Source organism: Notolepis coatsorum (genome assembly GCF_963971535.1).
Source record: "Notolepis coatsorum genome assembly, contig: SCAFFOLD_119, whole genome shotgun sequence".
NCBI classification, from domain to species: domain Eukaryota; kingdom Metazoa; phylum Chordata; class Actinopteri; order Aulopiformes; family Paralepididae; genus Notolepis; species Notolepis coatsorum.
In genome coordinates this window covers 536,930-549,367 of record NW_028173901.1, presented here as the reverse complement: position 1 = coordinate 549,367, position 12,438 = coordinate 536,930, and the positions used below count along the sequence as shown (strand labels likewise).

Below are 12,438 nucleotides of genomic sequence, written 5' to 3'. Positions count from 1 at the left end.
GCTAAATTATACATACATCGGTTTTCATATAAATCAATCTTCACTAAGACTTTAAAACGGTGGTGCGGTGGTCTACGGAGACGCCGAAAAAAGCTACCAAATCCACTCCGAGACTGACTAGTGTCGAGCGTAACAAGTCAGTCTCTCTCTCTCCTTCAAGTAGCCAAACATTACACTATAAAAGCTAACTGGATAGTTGATATAAGTTGATATATGAACTGGATAGTTCATATAAGCCATGAACTGGATAGTTCATATAAGCCATTCTCCATGTGTGTGTGTGTGTGTGTGTGTGTGTGTGTGTGTGTGTGTGTGTGTGTGTGTGTGTGTGTGTGTGTGTGTGTGTGTGTGTGTGTAAACTTTAAAATGTTTAACTTAAAAAATAATTATACAGAGAGAAGCTTCAGTACAAAACGCTGCTGACCGACAAAAGAGAATCCCTCACTGAGGAAAACACAAAGGCCTAATCATCGTGTATCACAAGGGTGATGTCAGCCAGAGACCCTAATCATCATGTATCACAAGGTGACGTCAGCCAGAGACCCTCACCATCATGTATCACAAGGTGACGTCAGCCAGAGACCCTAACCATCATGTATCACAATGGTGACGTCAGCCAGAGACCCTAACCATCATGTATCACAAGGTGATGTCAGCCAGAGACCCTAACCATCATGTATCACAACGGTGACGTCAGCCAGAGACCCTAACCATCATGTATCACAAGGTGATGTCAGCCAGAGACCCTAACCATCATGTATCACAAGGTGATGTCAGCCAGAGACCCTAACCATCATGTATCACAAGGTGATGTCAGCCAGAGACCCTAACCATCATGTATCACAATGGTGACGTCAGCCAGAGACCCTAACCATCATGTATCACAAGGTGATGTCAGCCAGAGACCCTAACCATCATGTATCACAACGGTGACGTCAGCCAGAGACCCTAACCATCATGTATCACAATGGTGATGTCACCAGAGACCCTAACCATCATGTATCACAAGGTGATGTCAGCCAGAGACCCTAACCATCATGTATCACAATGGTGACGTCAGCCAGAGATGGGGAGAAGCAGGAACCTTTAAAGGACATCTTTATATGTATGTGTTGTGTCTGTCCACTATGTTTGTTGACTTGTTATCTCCCCCCCCCCCCCCCCCCCTTATGTAAAGCGACCTTGGGTCCTTTGAAAGGCGCTATATAAAACGAAGTATTATTATTATTATTATTATCTCTTTGAAATAAATTACATTTGACAGTTTTTTTCTGATTTCTTTTAAACAAATTATTATTTTGTATTATTTAACTATTTAATTATTATTTAGTTATTGCACTGCACTGGCAGTTGAACTGCATTGAACTGAACTGAACTGGAAAAAAGAAACCCCATAACCTAACTGGCACTGAACATTGAACTACACTGGCACTGTTTGCAGATGTACGGTTATTAAAGTTAGTTAAAAAAAAAAGAATTGTGGGGAGCTCCAGTAGCTCACCGCGTATCTCTGCGCTATTTCGGCGTCGGGGACAACCGTGCGCGTCACGGATCTGGGGTACACGAGTTCGACTCCCGGACTCGGCGTATTTTCTCAGAATGTCTTCCCCTATCTATATCCCATTCAACCTGTTTCTGTCGGTCATGCTTGACCAGAAAAAAGCGATAAACGCTAAAAAGAACCAGCTGTCTGGTCAAAGTTTAAAAAAATAAAAAATAAAATTTGTATGTGCCTCCCTGTATTGTAAATAGTTCATGTGTGTTGTCACTACTGTATGTATAATTGTAAATAAGTTAATTAATGTGTTGTAAATAAATATTGTTAATATTTATTTACCTAATTTATGTGCAATGGTTTCATTTCAGCTCAGTGTAGAGAAATGCACCGATACTAACAACGACACTGTTGACGCCACGTATCAGTGACACGCAAGCCGGGGTCTGCCACCCCCCTAGGGGAAACACTGGCTTGTATATATTACTTGTATTGTTGTATATATTACTTGTATTGCTTGTATATATTACTTGTATTGTTGTATTGCTTGTATATATTACTTGTATTGCTTGTATATATTACTTGTATTGCTTGTATATATTACTTGTATTGTTGTATTGCTTGTATATATTACTTGTATTGCTGGCTGCTAATATAAAAAGTTGCCTAATTTCCTGAATTCCCCCAAGGGGATCAATAAAGGAATATCTTATCATATTTCAGCCTATTAATATTTAAACAGAATTCTTAGGGACAGTTACGAGTCCTAAACAACAGACCATACGTGTCCCTCTCCGCCAGGGTCAGACACTGCCACCTAGAGGCTAAACAACAGACCATACGTGTCCCTCTCTGTCAGGGTCAGACACTGCCACCTAGAGGCTAAACAACAGACCATACGTGTCCCTCTCCGCCAGGGTCCAACACTGCCACCTAGAGGCTAAACAACAGACCATACGTGTCCCTCTCCGTCAGGGTCCAACACTGCCACCTAGAGGCTAAACAACAGACCATACGTGTCCCTCTCCGTCAGGGTCCAACACTGCCACCTAGAGGCTAAACAACAGACCATACGTGTCCCTCTCCGCCAGGGTCCAACACTGCCACCTAGAGGCTAAACAACAGACCATACGTGTCCCTCTCCGCCAGGGTCCAACACTGCCACCTAGAGGCTAAACAACAGACCATACGTGTCCCTCTCCGCCAGGGTCCAACACTGCCACCTAGAGGCTGAACAACAGACCATACGTGTCCCTCTCCGTCAGGGTCAGACACTGCCACCTAGAGGCTAAACAACAGACCATACGTGTCCCTCTCCGCCAGGGTCCAACACTGCCACCTAGAGGCTGAACAACAGACCATACGTGTCCCTCTCTGTCAGGGTCAGACACTGACACCTAGAGGCTAAACAACAGACCATACGTGTCCCTCTCCGCCAGGGTCAGACACTGCCACCTAGAGGCTAAACAACAGACCATACGTGTCCCTCTCCGCCAGGGTCCAACACTGCCACCTAGAGGCTAAACAACAGACCATACGTGTCCCTCTCCGTCAGGGTCCAACACTGCCACCTAGAGGCTAAACAACAGACCATACGTGTCCCTCTCTGTCAGGGTCCAACACTGCCACCTAGAGGCTAAACAACAGACCATACGTGTCCCTCTCCGCCAGGGTCCAACACTGCCACCTAGAGGCTGAACAACAGACCATACGTGTCCCTCTCCGCCAGGGTCCAACACTGCCACCTAGAGGCTGAACAACAGACCATACGTGTCCCTCTCCGTCAGGGTCAGACACTGACACCTAGAGGCTAAACAACAGACCATACGTGTCCCTCTCCGCCAGGGTCAGACACTGACACCTAGAGGCTGAACAACAGACCATACGTGTCCCTCTCCGCCAGGGTCCAACACTGCCACCTAGAGGCTAAACAACAGACCATACGCGTCCCTCTCCGTCAGGGTCAGACACTGCCACCTAGAGGCTGAACAACAGACCATACGTGTCCCTCTCCGTCAGGGTCCAACACTGCCACCTAGAGGCTAAACAACAGACCATACGTGTCCCCTCTCCGTCAGGGTCCAACACTGCCACCTAGAGGCTAAACAACAGACCATACGTGTCCCTCTCCGCCAGGGTCCAACACTGCCACCTAGAGGCTAAACAACAGACCATACGTGTCCCTCTCCGTCAGGGTCAGACACTGCCACCTAGAGGCTGAACAACAGACCATACGTGTCCCTCTCCGTCAGGGTCAGACACTGCCACCTAGAGGCTGAACAACAGACCATACGTGTCCCTCTCTGTCAGGGTCAGGGTCAGACAGAGTGGAGGTCATGTAATTATTATTACAAATGGTAACTGACGGGGGGCGGTTAGGTGGCGTAGCGGAGATTGCGTTCGTCACCAACCCCGGAGCTGTGAGCTGGATTCGCCTGTTATCCAGCTCACAGCTCCGGGGTTGTCACCAGCTTGGCTGGCCGTTCACACTAATACAATTGGCAGTATTAGAGGGTGGGAGAAGCTGGCGGGGTGGGTCCGGGTCGTTGTAAACAGCGACTCCTACAGTTCGGTCGGGGCGCCTGCTAAGCGCGGATAGGACCTGAGTGGGATAGTGTGATCCTTCCACACGCTACGCCCCCTCAGTGAGAATCCGCGCTGCCAGGTGAAAAGAAGCGGTTGATTGGCTGGACGTGTGTCGGAGGAAGCACGTGGTAGCCTCCACTCTCCCAGACCGACTGTGGGGGGTAGGTGCGCAGCGACCAGGAAGGGGATTGGGAATTGGCATAACGACTAACATTGGGATGGGAGAAAATCGGAGGAAAATGGAGGGGGAAAAAAGATAAAAAAATAAAAATGGTAACTGACTGTTTTGACTGACAAGACGCATTAAGCATCGAGTATATTGCTGTGCATCGTTATGTGTCTGTAAGATAGGATAGGATAGGATAAGATATTCCTTTATTGATCGCCTTGGGAAGATGTGATGTGCGTGTGACTGAGACGCTCCAGCTCTACTCGAGTACTGGATCTGAGAGAACATCACTCCTGGGCTGCGACGGCGCTGACGGGCGGACAGACCGTACGCCGGGGGGCCAGACAGACCGTACGCCGGGGGGGGGGGGGGGGGGGGGGCCCGGGGGGCCAGAGAGGTTTGAGGAGCAGGTCCTTTACTAAACCAGTCCGTGTGGCCAGCGGGGCCCCTGAGGACCCTGAGTCCTTCAAGACACGCTCGTCTGCCTCTCATCGTCACCTTCCTCGCTGTAAACACACAACACAGCGGCTCTGGGGACTCATTCAAGGATTTCTATTCTATTCTATTCAAGTCTTCGCCAAACATTCTAAAACGAATTTGTGTCGCATATATATAAAAAATTTCCGTATATTTCAGGTAGATAAGGTATTACGTTCAAGTAGATAAAGAATACACACTTAAATAAGAGGCCAGAGTAACATTTTAAGCAAATTATTTTAATATATTGATTGATTAAATCATAAATTGTAACCTAACCTAACCATCACCTCCTCACTCTAGCCTCTTTGCAGGATTTAACAGAACATAATTAAATGTGAAGGTTTTGTAACCCAACTTAAACCTCCTCAATCATGTCCTCATCAGAGTCCACAATCTCATTGATTCGGTGTGGCACCGTACTCGGGGTCAAGGGGCAGGTACGGGAGGGGCGAGAGAGATGCACCTGTGTGGGTCAAGGGGCAGGTACGGGAGGGGCGAGAGGGGTCAAGGGGCAGGTACGGGAGGGGCGAGAGGGGTCAAGGGGCAGGTACGGGAGGGGCGAGAGGGGTCAAGGGGCAGGTACGGGAGGGGCGAGAGAGACACACCTGTGTGATGTCAAGGGGCAGGTACGGGAGGGGCGAGAGGGGTCAAGGGGCAGGTACGGGAGGGGCGAGAGGGGTCAAGGGGCAGGTACGGGAGGGGCGAGAGAGACACACCTGTGTGATGTCAAGGGGCAGGTACGGAAGGGGCGAGAGAGATGCACCTGTGTGATGTTGCTACGGAGTTAAGCTAATAAAGGATACAAGTCACAACCACAGCAGAGGACTCACGGATCTGTACTGTGAAGTAACACGACAATGACAAACGTGTTGTTCCTGTTTTTTTAAACTGTCAGGGTCTTTTTTTGCCCCCCCCCCCCCCCCCCCCCCCCCTTAACTGATTTTCGAGGGCATTTGGTACATTTTTGAGGACATTTTGCCCCAAGCCACCATTAATTTCGAACCCTGATATAGAGCCTATATGTGGTAAACATAAATATAAATGTGTATAATATATACGGTATATACAGCACTATTGTGCAAGCTATCGTACAGTTATATGGGTAGACTACAGTTTAAGGTAGGTAGTTATGATGATTATGATTACAGTGTAGGGCAGTTGTAAGCAGTAGGTAGGTATACATTGAGTATAGACTAGAGGTCAAAGTGTACAGTTCGTACAGCATGTACAATAATGCTGTATATATATATGTATCCACAGCACACCTGTCTGTACATATACCTGCATATAATCCTTTTTACATATCTGTAGATACTATATATGTACATATCTCTTACCTACTCTTACTAGTTACTATATCTGTACATATCTCTTACCTACTCTTACTAGTTACTATATCTGTACATATCTCTTACTAGTTACTATATCTGTACATATCTCTTACCTACTCTTACTAGTTACTATATCTATATCTGTACATATCTCTTACCTACTCTTACTAGTTACTATATCTATATTATCTGTACATATCTCTTACCTACTCTTACTAGTTACTATATCTATATCTGTACATATCTCTTACCTACTCTTACTAGTTACTATATCTATATCTGTACATATCTCTTACCTACTCTTACTAGTTACTATATCTATATCTGTACATATCTCTTACCTACTCTTACTAGTTACTATATATATATATATCTGTACATATCTCTTACCTACTCTTACTAGTTACTATATCTATATCTGTACATATCCCTTACCTACTCTTACTAGTTACTATATATATATCTGTACATATCTCTTACCTACTCTTACTAGTTACTATATCTATATCTGTACATATCCCTTACCTACTCTTACTAGTTACTATATCTATATCTGTACATATCTCTTACCTACTCTTACTAGTTACTATATCTATATCTGTACATATCTCTTACTAGTTACTATATCTATATCTGTACATATCTCTTACCTACTCTTACTAGTTACTATATATGTACATATCTGTACATATCTCTTACCTACTCTTACTAGTTACTATATATGTACATATCCCTTACCTACTCTTACTAGTTACTATATATGTACATATCCCTTACCTACTCTTACTAGTTACTATATCTGTACATATCTCTTACCTACTCTTACTAGTTACTATATCTATATCTGTACATATCCCTTACCTACTCTTACTAGTTACTATATCTATATCTGTACATATCTCTTACCTACTCTTACTAGTTACTATATCTATATCTGTACATATCTCTTACCTACTCTTACTAGTTACTATATCTATATCTGTACATATATCTTACCTACTCTTACTAGTTACTATATCTATATCTGTACATATCTCTTACCTACTCTTACTAGTTACTATATCTATATCTGTACATATCTCTTACCTACTCTTACTAGTTACTATATCTATATCTGTACATATATCTTACCTACTCTTACTAGTTACTATATCTATATCTGTACATATCTCTTACTAGTTACTATATCTATATCTGTACATATATCTTACTAGTTACTATATCTATATCTGTACATATCTCTTACCTACTCTTACTAGTTACTATATCTGTACATATCTCTTACTAGTTACTATATCTATATCTGTACATATCTCTTACCTACTCTTACTAGTTACTATATCTATATCTGTACATATCTCTTACCTACTCTTAGGCCTAACAAAAATAATAGTTGGTTTCAGGTTGGTTGTCAGTTTGGCCATGGGTAGGTAGGGAATACTAAATGTTTGACTAAGATTTCTATGAAACTTTATTCTAAAAAAAAAAAAAAAAATCTGATTTTTTTTTTTTTTTTTTTTAATATATAATTTTTTTTTAAAACTCATAAAATATATTGGGTCGCACCTAAATCGGCAGGGTCGGTCGGCAACCTGAAACCAACCATTATTTTTGTTAGGCCTTACTAGTTACTATATCTATATCTGTACATATCTCTTACCTACTCTTACTAGTTACTATATCTATCTGTACATATCTCTTACATACTCTTACTAGTTACTATATCTACATCTGTACATATCTCGTATCTACTCTTACTAGTTACTATATCTGTACATATCTCTTACCTACTCTTACTAGTTACTATATCTATATCTGTACATATCTCTTACTAGTTACTATATCTATATCTGTACATATCTCTTACTAGTTACTATATCTATATCTGTACATATCTCTTACTAGTTACTATATCTATATCTGTACATATCTCTTACCTACTCTTACTAGTTACTATATCTATATCTGTACATATCTCTTACTAGTTACTATATCTATATCTGTACATATCTCTTACTAGTTACTATATCTATATCTGTACATATCTCTTACCTACTCTTACTAGTTACTATATCTATATCTGTACATATCTCTTACCTACTCTTACTAGTTACTATATCTATATCTGTACATATCTCTTACCTACTCTTACTAGTTACTATATCTGTACATATCTCTTACCTACTCTTACTAGTTACTATATCTATATCTGTACATATCTCTTACCTACTCTTACTAGTTACTATATCTATACATATCTCTTACCTACTCTTACTAGTTACTATATCTGTACATATCTCTTACTAGTTACTATATCTGTATATATCTCTTACCTACTCTTACTAGTTACACTGCTGGCCAGTAGTGTCTTTATACCTGTATCACTGTACATATTAATAATACAACTCTGTACACACATCTGATTAGCACTATTACTCAGTAGTACTCATGTATATATTGTATACCCAGTTTAATCACCTGTACATTGTATATTACTGTTGCACTTTACTGTTACACCTGCACTCTGGTTGGATGCCACACTTCTCTGTGTTGTACTGTACTTGTGCTGCATGATGACAATACATTATTATGTGATGTGATCACGGTGAGTGGGTTAGGGTTGTGGTGTTGGAGCAACAGGTCGGGGCTCACCTGAACCTCCCCTGGCAGTGTGGGCAGTTGGGCACTCACCTGAACCTCCCCTGGCAGTGTGGGCACCTCTCTCCTGCCCAGCCCCGGTCACAGACTCACCTGAACCTCCCCTGGCAGTGTGGGCACTCACCTGAACCTCCCCTGGCAGTGTGGGCACCGCTCCCCGGTCACAGACTCACCTGAACCTCCCCTGGCAGTGTGGGCACCGCTCCCCGGTCACAGACTCACCTGAACCTCCCCTGGCAGTGTGGGCACCTCTCTCCTGGTCACAGACTCACCTGAACCTCCCCTGGCAGTGTTGGCACCTCTCTCCTGGTCACAGACTCACCTGAACCTCCCCTGGCAGTGTGGGCACTCACCTGAACCTCCCCTGGCAGTGTGGGCACCGCTCCCCGGTCACAGACTCACCTGAACCTCCCCTGGCAGTGTGGGCACTCACCTGAACCTCCCCTGGCAGTGTGGGCACCGCTCCCCGGTCACAGACTCACCTGAACCTCCCCTGGCAGTGTGGGCACCGCTCTCCTGGTCACACAGACTCACCTGAACCTCCCCTGGCAGTGTTGGCACCGCTCCCCGGTCACAGACTCACCTGAACCTGCCCTGGCAGTGTTGGCACCGCTCCCCGGTCCAGCCCCGGTCACAGACGCACGACCCGTTGACGCAGCTCCCGGAGAGGCAGCTCTGGTCGCACGGCCGGTCGGTGGTCTGAGTCTGAGCGGCGTCACCGTGAGCGACGAGCAGCACGCAGCCCACCAGGAGACACGCCGCCTGCAGGTACCTGCCCCCCCGCAGGCCCGGACCCAGCACCACCCGGTCTGCCGTCCCTCTGTCCCCCGGAGCCATGGCCCCCCTCCCTCCTCCCGGTGACCCGTCACACAGCCCAGAGGCCTGAAGGCGCCTGGCTGTCTCCAGAAACCAGCCAGTCCTCCTGGACTCGAACCTGTGGCTCCTCTCCTCCGTCACACACAGCCCGGTTAAGGCCTGAAGGCGCCTGAAGGCTGTATCCAGAGAAACCAGCCCAGGTTGTTTTGATTACCAGCCAGTCCTCCTGGACTCGAACCCGCGGCTCGTCCTCATGCTAACTAACCAACTAACCCTCCCGGGACTGACGCACTTCAGCCCGTGTTCACATGTTTCACATTAAACACAGAACACAGCGCCTCCATGGCTCCGAGCCGCCGCGACGGGTATTAGAAACAACCCGTTCAACGGAAAACACGGTTGTGCAGAGACGGGAGCGGGACCCCCCGCGGAGTGGACGGACCGGGAGCGGGACCGGGAGCGGAACGGGAGAAGTGTGTTGTGTTCTGGTTCAGGACCAGTATCTTCTGTTGAAGCCCAGTATTATCTCCTCAGCAGCTCAGCTCTCGAACCCGAGCTGATCCAACACCAGGACGCAGCGTCGAGCAGCGACCATCTTTATCATCATCGCGTAAACAAACCCCTCCGTTATAAACACGTTGTTGTTGTTGTTGTTGCTGATTATGTTGATGTTGTTGTTGTTGTTGTTGTTCCCCGCGGGACTAAACACCGGGATCGGGAGCCTCCTCCGGTCCCGCAGGAGAACAAAGAGAGGAGATGTTTTCTTCTGTTTTCTTCTGGAGCAGCGAGCAGCCGCAGTTCAACATGGAGGAGCCGGGGAGGGGAGGAGCCTAGGAGGGGACCTGCACGTCACAGTGGAGGAGGAGCCGGGGAGGGGAGGAGGGGACCTGCACGTCACAGTGAGGGGAGGAGCCGGGGAGGGGAGGAGGGGACCTGCACGTCAGAGGTCTGGGGCTCGCGGGACGGTCCACACACCGCTATCAGTGTTCTTCTTCCCCGCCAATGAAGTATTCACCCAAAGACCCAATACCGTGGCAACAACTGGGACCCTGATGGAAACAAGACAAAAGTCTTTCTCAGGTCTGCATCCCCTTAACAATTCGGTTAGCACAGACTCAGTCTATTGTTTGATATTATAAAAAAAAATTATATGATGAATAAATGCCTCGTAGTTAAAGAAAGCTTGAATTTTGGACTTCTTTATTACATATTTCTTTTAATCTCTCCCGTCCTCCCCATTAACACACCAGCCACCACTGACACACACGGTGGGGGATGTTTTAAAAATAAAAAATGTGCTTCACCAAAAAATGTAATAAAAAAAGTCAACCAACGAACTAGATTCTTGTACCGGATCTCCTCTCTGGTAAACAAGAATACTCTGAAGACTCTGGCAGGAGCACTCATTCATGTACAATTGTGTTTGTTTGTACAGTGTCTCCTCCCCCCCCCCCCTCAATGTACAGTGTTACTTGTTTATACAGTGTGCCCCCCGGCCCCCCCCCCCCCCCCCCACCTCCAATGTAAATTACCCAGTATGGTTGTCAATATCCCAATGTACCCAACCCCCCCCACCCAACCTCCTCCAATGTACAGTTTTCTACGTCAAATGTATATACTCCCCTTTCTTGACTCCTTCTGTATCACAAACAGTACTGTATTTGCAAATCTGGTATGTCATAAATGTATAGATGTAGCAGTACTGACTATCTGTATGTCATGTATGTCATATATGTCTATATGAATTGAAAATGGGGGACCCTGATGGAAACAAGACAAACGTCTTTCTCAGGTCTGCATCCCCTTAACAATTGTATGTATTGAGCCGTACTGTATTGTACCCATTCTGCAATCTGTTAAATAAAGTTTTCATTCATTCATTCATTCATTCATTCATTCATTCAAGGGTACTACGACTATGCTTGCACCTCATGGTACCAAAGCACCTCAAAGGGGCTAAAAACAAGATTACAAACATCTCAAAACAAACTGGTCAGACTACTGCTTGACCTTACTCCTAGAACCCACCTCACCCCTGCCCACTTTGACAACCTAGGATGGCTTAGAGTAGACGACAGAGTACAGCAACTTGCAATGGGCCTGGTCAACAAGATACACTACACGACCAAGGTACCCATGTACATGTCAAAATACTTCCCAAAGGTCAGTGAATACCACGATCACAACACCAGAGGGAGCTCCACAAATCATGTTAAACCCAGATTTGGCTCAAACAAGGGACTAAACACGTTTCGCAATTATGCCACATCAATGTGGAACGCCCTACCCAAAGCTGTAAAGGAATGTGAATCACTACCCACTTTCAAAAACACTCTCAAAAAACACCTAAGGGAGACTGCAACCTGAAACTGGCCCCTGTAAATGTCCGAACACAACCCCCTCCAATGTACAGTAAATTACCAAGTATGGTCTTGTCAATAATCCAATGTACAGTTTTGTTTGTACAGTTGTACAGTGTCGCCCACCCACCCCTCCTACCCAACCCCCCCCCCCCCACCCACCCAACCACCTCCAATGTACAGTCCCCCCCCCACCCCCACCTACCCAATCCAATGTACAGTTTCTACGTCAAATGTATATACTTTTTTTTTTTTTTTTTTGGACTCTTTTTGTATCACAAACAGTACTGTAATTGCAAATCTGATATGTCATAAATGTATAGATGTAGCAGTTCTGTCTATCTGTATGTCATGTATGTCATAAATGTCACTATGAATTGAAAATGGGGGACCCTGATGTAAACAAGACGAAAGTCTTTCTCTGGTCTGCATCCCCTTAACAATTGTGTGTATTGAGCTGTACTGTACTGTACCCATTCTGCAATCTGTTAATAAAGTTTTCAATCAATCAATCAATCAATCAATGTATTGAGCCGTACTGTA

The 12,438-nt window shown here is 45.3% G+C and overlaps 1 protein-coding gene across 1 annotated transcript in view; it reads right to left on the bottom strand.

Annotated features, from left to right (window-relative positions):
• The window catches only part of LOC311247667 (attractin-like protein 1), a 122,000-nt gene extending 111,693 nt beyond the window's left edge, over positions 1-10,307 (bottom strand). The window contains 1 exon segment of the mRNA XM_084338680.1: positions 9,303-10,307. Within this exon segment, the coding sequence (XP_084194806.1) occupies positions 9,303-9,556 (254 nt within the window). The 5' untranslated portion in view covers positions 9,557-10,307.
• Between the last annotated feature and the right edge of the window lie 2,131 nt (positions 10,308-12,438).